Source organism: Cebus imitator, unplaced genomic scaffold (assembly GCF_001604975.1).
Source record: "Cebus imitator isolate Cc_AM_T3 unplaced genomic scaffold, Cebus_imitator-1.0 Scaffold261, whole genome shotgun sequence".
NCBI lineage: Eukaryota > Metazoa > Chordata > Mammalia > Primates > Cebidae > Cebus > Cebus imitator.
The window spans coordinates 306,786-321,616 of record NW_016107576.1 but is presented as its reverse complement, the minus strand read 5'-3'; the positions used below and the strand labels follow the sequence as shown (position 1 = coordinate 321,616).

The following is a 14,831-nucleotide window of genomic DNA, read 5'->3' as shown; positions in this document are numbered from 1 at the left end:
GCTTTGTAAACTTGGCCAGGCTGCCAGTTTGTAGGCCCTGGTTATATTCACACATGTGAAATGAGACACAAAGGCATTTTCACCTCTTTTATCACAATCTTATAGGAATTGGTGGTAAAGACCCTGATTGTAGCAGAACCTCATGTCCTGCATGCATATCGAATGTGCAGACCTGGTCAACCTCCAGGAAGTGAAAGTGTCTGCTTTGAAGTCCTGGGATTTGATATTTTGTTGGATAGAAAACTAAAGCCATGGCTTCTGGAGGTAAGGCATTCTTTAAGAAAAAAAGAGAAGTTATTGTCCTTATGTATTGAAATAAATGTTTTAAAGATGTGTACTTAACACAATTGTCCCATCAACTGACCAGCATGAAGCCTGAATGGAATAACTGGAAAAAAGAGGATAAAAATTCAGGGAATAGAACAGTTCCAAGAATTAATCAAAGTGTTTGATATTACTAATTTTCTTAAATTAGTATCAAGTGAATTTCTAGGACAGATATTTGGGATTCAAATGTGGAGGTCCTTTTACTGATTTGTTGCTTACTTGCTTACTTGCTGTACTATTTCTCAGACTCCTGGCTTCTACCAGGTCATGAGTTCTGGGTAGTGTCTCTCCTCTCTGTGGGTGCCCAGGCTTCAGGATCTTGCCTTCAGTGTATCTCTCCTTCAAACTCTCCAAGAGACTCCAGTTGCTTCATTAATCAGTATTCAGTATCCAATACCCTGGGTGGTAAATTTCTCCTTTAAGGCCATGGTATATACTTGGGGCTCCCCTCAGAGAGACTGTCAACTGTATGTCTTCAGGTTTGCTGCCAGTCCTTGGTAGGGTGAGAGTTACTATTTTTCTTTGATGATAAAAGGTCATATAACACATGGAATAGTAAAAAGGAGAAAGGAAAAATTATCTCTGTTGACAATTTTAATATATTTTCCTGCTAGTTATATTTCTATTTACATTACCCAGAAGAAACCTTAGAAGTCACTTGATCCAGAAGACCTCATCCAGTAGTTCCCTTTAAGCTCCTTGATCTGGGGTTATGCACCTTCTTGTAGCCGCTGAAATACCATGTTTTGGAAAATCCATCAGGAACATGTTGCTATAGAAGATGTAATCAATCACTATCTTTCATTTTAAATCACTTTTCTCTCTTTTTGTTAGTGATTTAGAAGTTTCATGTATAATATCAGGGTTTGCATAAGCAGATTGAACGAGTGATAAATGAGATGAAGATACTAAAAATACATTTCAACGAAATGACACTTTTCTAATATGAGGGCCAAAGATTGTGTGTGTGTTTGTGCGTGTGTTTGTGTGTGTGTGTGTGTGTGCGCGTGCCTGTATGTGGTCACATCTACTTTAAGCAATAACATGTATTGTGTCTCCAAGGAAATAAAGTTCTCTCTGTTGGATGTTCAGATTTTGCTCCAGCCTGGGTCTGGTTTGCTTCCTCCTTTCCTTGGATATGAAAGCATTTGACTATGCACTATGGACCTGTCATCTTGCTAAGGCCTGAAATTTTATTCTTTAGGTTTCTTACTTTTTCTGCAGCAGTCCTTTCCTGTCCTTAGCTATATTTTCTTCTGCCCCTGTTACTTGTCTTTTGTCATTGATGCAGTAGGGAAAAAGTGAAGGCACATGCATAAAGGAGGATAGCAGGAAATAATGACTTTATAGATATCTTAGTTACCTTTTTTTTTTTTTTTTTGAGACGGAGTCTCACTCTGTCACCCAGGCTGGAGTGCAGTGATGCAATCTTGGCTCACTGCAACCTCCGCCTCCTGGGTTCAAATGTTTCTCTTGCCTCAGCCCCCTGAGTAGCTGGAATTACAGGGGTGCACCACCATGCCTGGCTAATTTTTCTATTTTTCATAGAGATGGGGTTTCACCATATTGGCCAGGCTGGTTTAGAACTCCTGACTTCAGGTGATCTGCCTGCCTTGGCCTCCCAAACTGCTGGGATTATAGGCATGAGCCACGGCGCCCAGCCCTAAAATCCTACAGCACCCGGTTTTTCCTGGTGATCTCTCATCCAAGTCCCATCCAGGCCTGACCCTGCTTAGCTTCACAAGATCAGGAGCATTCAGTGGGGTAGGGCTGTAGACACCAGTGGTTATTTATTTATTTTTTTAAACAAAACAAAACAAAACACATTTGCTTCTTGGAACTTTCTATTAGCTTGCTAAATTAGAATGGACTGAATGATTGAATTCTGGATCTTGTTTTAAAATATTCAAAATAACCCTTGTTTGCGTGAATGTTTCTTCATTCTTTACTTTCATTGTTTCTAGATCAATCAGAACCATTAAAACACTACACAATAACCAAGAGCTGTGGATAATGAACATTTGTTATATTAAAACAGTTGAAAGAGTCTTACTGAGTCTTACTTCAATCTTGTCTTGTATTTTACTCCCTGCTGAAATTTTAGTGAGGCTAACAGACATTGTTAAAAATCTTTTGGCGCCATCAAGTGGAATAAGGTAGAAGGTGCTTCTGAGTATGTGATTTTAGTTAACCAGAATAATTTCAGGGACTGATTGCTAGTGGCAGAATTGCACAAATTTTCATACGGAGAAAACATATTTTAGGAAAAACACTGAAATTGCATGGAGTATGAATATACCACCAATAGTTTAAGTACCCTTAAATTAAACAAGAACCTACTAAGTCATTGTGTAAGGTGGTGGGGATAGAAGACAGAATACTTGCCCCGGTGTAGCTGTTCTTCAGATGTGCATTTTATGGTAATAGTTATAAGAACTAGTAGGTAAAAGGGAAATGGCACAAACAATAGCATGATTAATCTCTTTGTGTACCTGTGTGTATTGGAGAGTTAAAAAAAAATCTTTGCAGAAGACACATCTGAACAAAGTTTGTAGGGCTGCAGAAGGGTGGGATAATGGCTCGGGGCTGAGAGCGATAGAGCAGGGGTGGGGAAAGGCTCTGGAGCAGAGGGATCAGCACTAATTTAGGAGCACAGAAGTATGGGTGCTTTAATTTGTGGACAAAGTGATTGTTTTGATAAAACTATTTTTAGGACAATTGATAATAGTGTTAACTAATTTAATATATTTTATAATAATTTTCATTTTTAATGCATTTACAAGCTGTTGAATTTTGAGACATTAGCATCAACTGTGTTTCGTCTGTTTTAGAATTGGGATAGAAAATGAGAACCAAATAAATCATCACATTAGAGAGGAGAATTTTGACTGTGTGGAACACTAATTTTTAGTTTCTTCTGTCAGCCATTTGTAGTTCTTCTTTTATATTTTTCTTTACCTTTCTCATAAAACTTAAAAAAAAAAAACCAAGAACATCCCTGAATAAAAACTTAAATTGAAAAAGTTTTCCTGCCTTTCCACATATTATTAATAGTTTATCTTGTGTGGGTATACCTTTCACAGACCAGTTTCTCTTACATTATAGTACAGGGAAGAATTTGAAATAGGTAAGGAGAGAGAGAGAGATCTGAGATGGCTTTATACCAAGACCTCAGTACCATCCTGGAGGAGGGATATGCCTGGCACAAGAAATTTGGAAGGGAAACTCTGAGGAATTCTACAAAGAGAGATAACATTTCAGTGTACCACTTACTCATCAGTTCTTCAATGTCTGGTTTATTTTATAACCATGTCACATATAGTGGCAACATTGTCATTAATTGTATTATAAACTCCAGAGATTTGAATCAGTATGGCTGACACTTTTTTTTCTATAAAATATATGCTTTACCCTTTCTCTGCACTTGTAAAGGGAAATGCTTAGAGCTTTCATAATAGATAAATACCCTTTCTCAAATTGACCTAGAATAAATGGATGTTATTGCAGTTTTCAAACTATTTCCTTTTCCTTGAGACTACATCACAAAGACAGGAATTTTATCTACCACTTTCTGAATCAGAAATCAACAAAGGAATCAAAATACAACATGGCCTATCTCTGTAAAGGAGTACCATACTTTTATCAAAATGATGGCATGATGAAAGATTTTCATGACACATCATTAAGAGAAAAGCTTGGATTATAAACTAAAGTATGGTTAGTATTGACATGTATTTGGAAGGTGAAATGAATATTTTAAATATGTATGCATAGAAAATATCTGGAATAATATCTACCAAGTGGTTAACAAGACACTGAGTATTAAGTAGTGGGATTACAGATAATCTTTTGTTATTTGTTTTTCTTCTTTATACTAATTTTTCTGCTGTGAACCTGTTACACATTTCTAATTAAAGATGTTGTTTGCCTGGGTAATTTTTTAGTATAATGTAATATTTCTTCAGGTGCCAGTTGTAGAATGCATGCTTTCAATTGTTTCGTCTCTTGTGGTGATGGATGTGTATAACTGTGACTAGTAGCATACATACTTATATATATATTTTTTTTTTGAGATAGCCTAAGGGATTAGTTGATGGTCAAGAAGCTAAGCTGTTGTGTTGAACTCAGCAGTGTTCTAACCAACTGTTTTAATTGATTAAGAAATTTTCCTAAACATCTGGTAACCCAGTTATATTTTTATAACAAGGACGACAGTAACAAAATTCAACAAAGACAAAAACAAAAACTCTAGCTCTTTTCTTTTTCATCTTAATGAATTCCTGAAGATCTGAAGCAGTGAAAAGGGGGCACTGATAGTTTCCATGTTTTAAACATATAGGTGTATATAATTATTACTGTGTTGGTAACATGAATATCACTATTTCCTTTTTGTTAGGATAAATCATTTTTAACTTTCCTAAACTTAAACCAACCATGCATGGAGTAATGGAGAGAGTGGAATGAAGGGAGAGGCTAGATTATACTGACGGTAGAGCTCCTGAATTAAGGCAGCAGCAAGAAGGAGATGGTGCCAACAGTCAATCCGTTGTAATCTGTTGACCTGTGGTGATGTGGAATGGAGATGTCGCAATAATAACTGGGCCATCTTCCATGTAAAGCTTTGAGTTTATTGTAGAGTTGTTCTACTGGCTAGAGATCCCACATTAAATTAACAAATATGTATTGAATATTTATTCACCTTCCAATATTGTTTTCTTTGTAAATTTCAGATTAACCGAGCCCCAAGCTTTGGAACTGATCAGAAAATAGACTATGATGTAAAAAGGGGAGTGCTGCTAAATGCATTGAAGCTACTAAACATAAGGTAAGGTAAAGTATTTTCTCCCTCTTTTGGACATTTTAATCTGCATTTGACATAGATTAATCATTTGTACATTAAATTGGCTTTTCAGAATAGTATTTTTTATTTTTATATTTTGTAATTTTCATTTCTTGATTCTATTTTGTATTTTTCATTTCTTGATTCCATCCATTTTGTGTTTTTCATTTCTTGATTCCATCCATTCTTTAAACTCATGTAGTTTAAAAAAAATTTTTCCCCCTCCTCCTGTATATTGCTTTTCCTGCTTCCCAGGCAACATTCTGTACCTGCAGTAAATGAGGTTAAATTGCAATGTAAGTATAATTATTTATTACAGAGTACATTATTAAATTGGTAAATACTTTAGGAGACCCACTGGATTATCTTCCTCGTCTTATAAGAAGAAACTAAAGCACAGAGAGTTCATTCAGGAAATTAAAAAAAAAAAAAAAAAAAAAAAAACTCAAACATGGATTTCCTAACTTTCTTTCCAGGGGTCTTCCCATTACATCATGCTGCCTCTGTAAACAAAAAAGAGAGGCAGTTGTTCAGCGAGAGGTAACTTTTCCATTTAGGGAGGCAAGTAAAATTTGAGAGAAGACTTGGCTTGTGTGGATATAGGGCTGATTACAGTGTACATGATCATGGGATTCAAGTATTTGAAATGCTGTTATGTGGGAAAAGCTTTTGGATCATTACACAATGATTTTTTTAGATGTTTAACTGAAACATTTGATGAAAGAGCTAATTATCTGTCATTATAAGTGTTCAGAATTAGCTTAGAGTATTGGATTAAAGGGCCTCTGAGGTGATTTAAGCTCAGTGATTTTATGATTTCTGTTTTTCTAATTGTCATTCAAGAATTCTAGCACAGTTAGGGTATGCTTTCAAGCAATTTTTAAATCTAAGATGTTTCCAAGCACTTAGTAGGTATCTGATTAAGATGGGCAATTTTAAAATTTAAGATGTTTCCAAGCATTTAGTAGGTATCTGATTAAGATTATGTGGGCAGCATCACTAAAAAAAAGAGATGGACATAGAAACCTGTTCAGAAACTTTCATGTGGTCTTTTTTGCCTGATGAAAGATGAACTTGTCTAAATTCAACTTATATTTCAATTATTCTAAAAGAAATGAGTAGAAAAGGAGATGTAGAATGAGAATTTTGTTTTAAGTTTATCCAAGTATGTTAAGTATTTTGGATTAGCAATATGCCTATACATTTTTTTTTTGCATGAAAGTTTACTATTACTGTTTAAATAAGCCTGTGTTTAGTGGCTTTTTTTTTTTTTTTTGCATATATTTTGACTTTGCCATTGATGGTACCAATTCAGGACATTATCTGTGGGTGTTTTTGGTATTTTTAAAAGTGAGGTAAGGTGTTTCTAAAAATGAGGTGTATATAGTTTCAGCAGTCAGAAATTTCTAGACCTAAAACTAGGGGAAAGTTGGAATTCATTTTATTTATCTTCATTAGTGTTGTTCCACAGAGAACTTAGCACAGTTCTTAACATTTGGAGCTTATGCTAATGAGGCTTATGTTTCAGAAGTCCCTTCTCTCTCCAGCTGGGTGGAGAGCTCCATGGGTGCATGTGTTAGACTTGAGTTTCACTGAGCATGTCATAGTAACTTAGGCAGGAACTAGATACACTAGGAAAATTCTTGTCTATTTATTAAAGAGGATTAATTTTCATATGGAGTGTTTTAATTTTGGACAGGAAGAATTATTCTGTGAATCCAGAAATCCCCTATTTACATTAATTTTAATCAGACTATTGGGAATGATCTTCTTTTCATTATCTTTCTGCTCAAGAACCTAAATAGAGTTCTGTTTACCAACATGTAGCCTAAGTTTCTAACATAGCTTAACCTTAGCTGTTCTGTCTTATTTCCTGTTTCTCTCCGACCCAGATTGTTTTAGTTAGGCTGATTGTCTCTATTTTTCCCACATAGCTTGCCCATTCTTACTGATGATTTATTCTATTCTCTAGTCTGAATGCCTTTCCTTATTGCTATGACTCAAATCCCATCTTTTACTATGAAGTCTTCCTTTTGACCAAAATTAATCTTCCCTTTCTTGGAGCTCTAGAAGGACTTTTTGCCTGCGTAACATATGGCTTTTCACTTTGTTTACTCTCTTATCCTCTGTGCTGTTTTACCTGGGTACAGCTGGTTTTTCTTTTCAATTAGATTTAAGCTCCTTGAAATTGAAGAGTACATACTTTTATATTCTTCACAGTGCTCAGTGGAGTGCTTTGTTTATAGTATGACCTCATATATAGCAGTTCATTTCGTAAGCATGTGCTTTTAGTTGCAAGGAAATTTAGAAGAATATAAATTGCTCAGGATATTCCATCACAACTGCTGTGAAAACAGAACCTTGGATGGAGGGGGTCAAAATTGATCCTTTTTTTTACTTGGATGGCAGAATGCAATTTGAATTCAGATTCGAATAATTTTTTAAAACATTAGTTTTGGGTTCCTCAGAGACCAGAAAATATGAAAAGGGTTATATGTAGAACAAGTAAAAGTTCTTTTTTCTATAATAAAAGGAAAATTCTGTGATGGTGTTACTGGGTTAATAAGAAGAATCTTTTCCTTCATAAGTATTCTATTACAATCATCAAAATAGAACCTAGAAAAGATATTCATAATCCCATGAGTCCTTGGGTCTGAAATACTTGTTAATTAGATCAAACTAAATTAAATTAAGTTGAGTTGCCTGTCTGTCCCTTATTTAGAACTCATTCATGGGCTACAGGCTTGCAGCATTTAATGCCATCTTGCCATTGAACATTTAGCCTCACTGGCCTTCTGTGACACTACGTGTCTGAGTTTTCTTAACTTTGAGCATCCTTAGTCTTCGCTTATGATTTCACTTACTTTCTGCTCCCTACCTGTCGTTTTCTCACTGTGTTTTTGCCTCAGCCCTCTTTTCTCCTGTATCAATCCTATTACTTTTTGTGGTATTTTTGAGTCTGACATGTATGTAGCAATATGGATTGGGGTGCCTCTCACTAGCTCTGATGCATTCTGGATCTCTAGTCAAGCATTTGCAACTCTCTGCTGACCATGTACCATGGATGCCCTGCTCTAATAGGTATTCAATAAACATATAATGAGTGACTGAGCAAGTAAATAAGTAAATGAATGAAAGGATAGTGTTCTGATAATACTTAAATTTAATATTGCCAAAGTTGAATTATTTCCTCCTTCAATCCATCATGTTCTTCTTGATGGGTTTGTCTTTTTTTTCTCTGCTAACAATATCAAATACTTCCCACCCACAAAGGTTAAACCTAATCATTCATATAGTGGATTTTTTTTTTTTTTTTTTTTTTTTGAGACAGAGTCTCTGTCACCCAGGCTGGAGTGCGGTGGCACAATCTCAGCTCACTGCAACCTCTGCCTACTGAGTTCTCCTGTCTCAACCTCCTGAGTAGCTGGGATTACAGGTACCTGCCACCACTCCCAGCTAATTTTTGTATTTTTAGTAGAGATGTGGTTTCACCATGTTGGCCAGGCTGGCCAGGCTGGTCTTGATCTCCTGGCCTCAGGTGATCTGCCTGCCTTGGCCTCCCCAAGTGCTGAGATTACAGGCATAATCTGTGCTTGGCCTACTGGACATTTTTAAAGAGCTTATATAATTTGCTAGAAGTTGGAGATACAAAAATGAATAAAATTCCCCACCTTAAGTAGCTCATTTGTTAAAAGAGAAATATATATGCTCATAGACAAGTACAATACAATAATAATTACCCAGTTTGCTTTGCTAGTTAATGGCAGAATGATTCACGTGAATGTCCAGGCTAGGAAGCTGGGAGTTATACTTAACTTTCTTTTGAATCAACTCAATCTTGTCAAATTTCTGACTATCACTTTATTTCTCCGTCTACTCTCCAAGGTTAAAAACTTCTTATCTTTCTCTTGGGCTATTTTATTGGCTTCCTTCCTGTTTCCAGCACTAACCTGCATCCCATTTTGCAGCTTCCATTCTGTTGTTCTGCAAATCATCCAACACCATTTATTCAGAGTCTACTACCATTGCAATAGGTACTGGGAATCCAGTATCTCCTGTGATTTCTAGGCTTCTGGGTTAGGTGACTTGTCTAATGATGTGCCATTCATTGAGATGAAGATTATAGGTGAGAAAGAGGCTTAGAGAAATAATGGGGGAAGGTAGAAAGAGAAAGAAAGATGATTCAGTTTTAAACATGCTAATTTTGAGATGCTTTGAAACAATGTTAAATGGAAAATTTGATATACAGGGCCCCAGGAGATAGAGATATCTATTTGACTGACATTCATAAATAGATTGCCCTTGAATCTAAAGGGTGAGATCACACAGTTGGACTGTATGTTTTGAGAAGAAGGGCAGGGACAGAACCCTGAGGGATGCCAGTATCAGAATAGAGATTTATAAGCTCTGATATTCTGACCAGATTTTTGCACATTGTCAGATAAAGTTTAAACTTCTTTGAATTATGTGCAAGGCATTTTTCGATCTTTTGATTATATACAAGGCACTTTTTGAGCTGGCCCTTGCGTCTCTCTCCAACTTGATCATTTCTTATTCTTTTTCCTTTGCCATGGAAATGACTTTTCTAAGAACTCTTTTGTGGTACAGTTTCAAATTTCTGTACCTTTGCGCTTGTTCTAATTTAATGTTTGTTCACTTTTGTCCTTTTGGTGATTGCCAACTGATTGTTAAAAATTGTGGTAAAATATATTTAACATAAAATTTACCATTTTAACTATTTTCTTCTTTTTTTCTTTTTCTCTGTCTCTCTTTTTTTTACTGTACTTTAGATTCTGGGGTACATGTACAGATCATGCAAGATTGTTGCATAGGTACATTCATGGCAAGATAGTTTGCTGCCTCCATCCCCCCATCACCTATACCTGACATTTCTCCCATGTTAATCCTCCCCACCCTCCCTCCCACTGTCCCTCCCCTACACCCCCCGGCAACGGACCCCAGTGTGTGATGCTCCCCTCCCTGTGTCCACGTGTTCTTATTGTTCAACACCTGCCTATGAGTGAGAACATGCCGTGTTTCATTTTCTGTTTTGTGTCAGTTTGCTGAGAATGATGGTTTCCAGATTCATCCATGTCCCTACAAAGGACACAAACTCTTCATTTTTTTATGGCTGCATAGTATTACATGGTGTATATGTGCCACATTTTCCTTGTCCAGTCTATCATCAATGGGCATTTGGGTTGGTTCCAGGTCTTTGCTATTGTAAACAGTGCCTCAATGAACATATGTGTTCATGTGTCTTTATAATAGAATGATTTATAGTAAAGGACTATACTGGGTATATACCCAGTAATGGGATTGCTGGGTCAAATGGAATTTCTATTTCCAGATCCATGATGAATCACCACACTGTCTTCCACAATGGTTGAACTAATTTACACTCCCACCAACAGTGTAAAAGTGTTCCTGTTTCTCCATATCCTCTCCAGCATCTGTTGTCTGCAGATTTTTTGATGATCACCATTCTAACTGGCATGAGATGGTATCTCAATGTGGTTTTGATTTGCATTTCTCTAATGACAGTGATGATCAGCATTTTTCATATGTTTGTTGGCTTCATATATATCTTCTTTTGAAAAGTGTCTGTTCATACCCTTTGCCCACTTTTGGATGGATTTGTTTGTTTTTTTTTTTCTTGTAAATCTGCTTTAGTTCTTTGTAGATGCTGGGTATCAGCCCTTTGTCAGATAGGTAGATTGCAAAAATTTTTTCCCATTCTATTGGTTGCTGGTTTGCTCTAATGATTGTTTCTTTTGCTGTACAGAAGCTCTGAAGCTTAATTAGATCCCATTTGTCTATTTTGGCTTTTATTGCCATTGCTTTTGGTGTTTTAGTCATGAAGTCCTTGTCTGTTCCTATGTTCTGGATTATTTTGCTAGGTTTTCTTCTAGGGTTTTTATGGTGTTAGGTCTTATGTTTAAGTCCTTAATCCATCTGGAGTTAATTTTAGTGTAAGGTGTCAGGAAGGGGTCCAGTTTCTGCTTTCTGCACATTGCTAGCCAATTTTCCCAATACCGTTTATTCAACAGGGGACCCTTTCCCCACTGCTTGTTTTTGTCAGGTTTGTCAAAGATTAGATGGTTGTAGATGTGTGGTGTTGCTCCTGAGGCCTCTGTTCTGTTCCATTTGTCTATTTCTCTGTTTTGGTACCAGTATTATGCTGTTTTGATTACTGTTGCCTTGTAGTATAGTTTGAAGTCCGCCATGTGAAGCTTCCAGCTTTGTTCTTTTTGCTTAGGATTGTCTTGGCTATGTGGGCCCTTTTTTGGTCCCATATAAAGTTTAAAGTGAGTTTTTCCAGTTCTGTGAAGAAGGTCATTGGTAGTTTGATGGGGATAGCACTGAATCTATAAATTACTTTGGACAGTATGGCCATTTTCATGATATTGATTCTTCCTAACCATGAGCATGAAATGTTTTTCCATCTGTTTGTGTCCTCTCTTATTTTCTTGAGAAGTGGTTTGTAGTTCTCCTTGAAGAGGTCCTTTACCTCCTTTGTTAGTTGTATTCCTAGGTATTTTATTCTCTTTGTAACAATTGTGATTGGGAACTCGCTCTTGATTTTGCTCTCTGTCTGTTATTGATGTATAGGAATGCTTGTGATTTCTGCACATTGATTTTGTATCCTGAGACTTTGCTGAAGTTGCTTATCTGCTTAAGGAGATTTTGGGCTGAGATGTTGGGGTCTTCTAAATATACAATCCTGTTGTCTGCAAATAGAGGTAATTTGACTTCCTCCTTTCCTATTTGAATACCCTTTTTCTTTTTCTTGCCTGATTGTTCTGGCTATAACTTCTAATACTATATTGAATAGGAGTGGTGAGAGAGGGCATCCTTGTCTAGTGCCAGATTTCAAACGGAATGCTTCCAGTTTTTGCCCATTCAGTATGATATTGGCTGTTGGTTTGTCATAAATAGCTTTTATTATTTTGTGATACATTCCATTGATACCCAGTTTATTGAGAGTTTTTAGCATAAAGCACTGTTGAATTTTGTTGAAGGCCTTCTCTGAATCTAATGAGATAATCATCTGGTTTTTGTCTTTGGTTCTATTTATGTGATGAATTATGTTTATAGACTTGCGTATGTTCAACCAGCCTTGCATCCCTGGGATGAAGCCTACTTGATGGTAAGGGATACGCTTTATGATGTGCTGTTGCAATCAGTTTGCCAGTATTTTATTGCAGATTTTTGCATCTATGTTCATCATGGATATTGGCCTGAAGTTTTCTTTTTAACCATTTGTAGGTGTATAATTCAGTGACATTAAGCACTTCACATTGTTGCACAACTATTACCACCATCCATCTCTAGAACTCTTTTCATCTTGCAAAGGTGAAACTGTACCCATTAAACACCTACTCCCCATTCCTCCCTCTCCCCAGTCCCTGGAAATCATCACTATATTTGTGTCTTTATGAATTTGAATGTCCTACTCTTGGTATCTCATAAGAGTGGAATCATATGTATTTGTCCCCTTGTTACTGGCTTAATGTAACTGGCATAATGTTTTCAAGTTCTCGATGTTGTAGCATAGTCAGAATTTCCTCCTTTTTAAGGCCGAATAACATTCCATTGTATGTGTAGAATACCACATTTTTTGTCAACACATTCATAAAACCTAGCTCAAGCCTGACATTCTATTTGAAGCCTTTGCTGAGGCAAAATGGTTTACTTACTCCTTTGTGGTATCATCATACCTCCCCCCCACATTTTAAATAGTACTCATCATACCCTATGTATTTGCTTGTATGCCATTGCCCTCACTTCCTTTAGTTGGTCAGGTCCTTGAGGGTAATGGCCCTCTCTGGTTCTCTTTGTATACCCAGGGCCATATCTAGAACTAACAAATAGGCAGTACTAAATAAAATTTGGGTTGGACGACAGTGGTAGGGGGAGGACATTCCATTCAACTACTTGTAGAAAGATAAGGAAGTGAGACATAGCAAAACAAGTTCATAGAACTTTTGGTGGTTCCACATTCCTGGAGTACAGAGCATGTGAAGCAAGTGATTAGAGAAATCCCTTGGATGGAATTATAGGGTAAAAAGACTCAAGAAAATGGTATACTAAAACGCTTAGGTCAATATGTGGATACAGTTGAAAGAAAAATGCTAAATAAAATGCTAAGCGAATGGTGATCTTTTTGGTCTTTGGTTAAATTTTTATTCTGCTCTGTGATATAAGAACTGAGAGTTATTAGTGCTGATTTATGCCGGTGAATATTCATAGAAATGCAGATAGCTTTTAGAATGACAATATTCCTAAAAGTCTGAATGGGGGAACATTCCTCTATAGAAAAAATGTCTCAGGGTAGTTGACTTTTCTTTGTTTTTTAATGTGTCTGAAGGAACGTCTGTGTGCTTATTTTTGTTGTTATTCTTTGTGTGTGTTCAAACTGTTTATGTATCAAATTCCTTGTCTATGAGTGCTTTGTTTGGTGTAGATATGTATTTAGATCTATATTTTTACAGAATACTTATCATAACATCTTTCTTTATTTTCCCTTCCTCTTAGTTTTTCATTCCCATTTTTTGCTTCCTCTAGTTTTTTCCCTTACGGATTTTTTGATCTTTGCTCCTCTCTTTTCTTCTTTTCATTTCTATTTACCTTTCCTCTTTTCTTTTTCTTTTAAATTGAATGCTATATAGGAATGATCATTCTAGATAAAATGGAAAAATTTTATCCATTTTAAATGGCTATATGATAATAAATTCCTTGATATATGATAGGATGATAAAATGATTGTTCCAGATATAATAAAATTAAAAAATCAAAAGTTAAAGAGTTACCTCAACCATGGCATTTCCTTTACCTTTAATTAGGGAAACTCTGAGCCAAATTTGTATTCATCATTGAAAGTGCCAGTGGAATTACTGAAATCAGAAGTCTTGGTGACATTGCAAATTCATCTCTCTTGTTCTTCATATTGAATTAGTCACCAGAGCAGATCCATTCTTCCTCCAAAATATTATTCTAAACTTACCCTTTTTCTCTAATCCCTTTGCTGCTCCCCTCTTCCAAGCCCTCATATTTTATATTTGTTAATGAAATAGCATCTCATCTTAACTTCCTGCTTTTTTCTCATCTACTTCTAAGCCACTGTATATACGGCCAAGAGCATAATCTTTAACGCTTACAGACATAATTATGCCCTCTCTTTTAAAAATATATCTTCTCCTTCATTGTTTACACTTAAATTTGAGGCTCAGTAACTTAGTATTCAAGCCCATGTGAGAAGCTGAGTTTCTTGTATTCACCCAGAGCTCCAGTAATCCTGAATGACTTACAGTTTTCTGGATGTGTTTATTGATTTTCTCAAATTATTCCTTTTACTTGACCACCTGTTGACCTCTTGCCACTCAAGCCTGAATGTTGTCATGAAAGAGAATGGATCAGTTTCCTAACATTCCTGCAAGGTCAAGTTGTGGAGATGGTACATACTTGAGGCAAACGAACACTCTTTATTATTTAGGGCCTTGGACATATATTCTTTTTTTCTTTTTTTTTCCATTGATTTTATTGCATTTTAGGATTTGGGGTACATGTGAAGAACATGCAAAATTGTTGCATAGTAACACACGTGGCAGTGTGATTTGCTGCCTTCCTCCCCATCACCTACATCTGGCATTTCTCCCCTTGC

The 14,831-nt window shown here is 36.2% G+C and overlaps 1 protein-coding gene across 1 annotated transcript in view; it reads left to right on the top strand.

The window, feature by feature from the left end:
* Window positions 1-14,831, top strand: part of TTLL7 (tubulin tyrosine ligase like 7) — a 127,603-nt gene that overhangs the window by 60,846 nt on the left and 51,926 nt on the right. Inside the window, exons 9-10 of the mRNA XM_017499803.2 lie at window positions 106-264; window positions 5,058-5,152. Of these exons, the coding sequence (XP_017355292.1) occupies window positions 106-264; window positions 5,058-5,152 (254 nt within the window). The remainder of the gene's footprint in view (window positions 1-105; window positions 265-5,057; window positions 5,153-14,831) is intronic.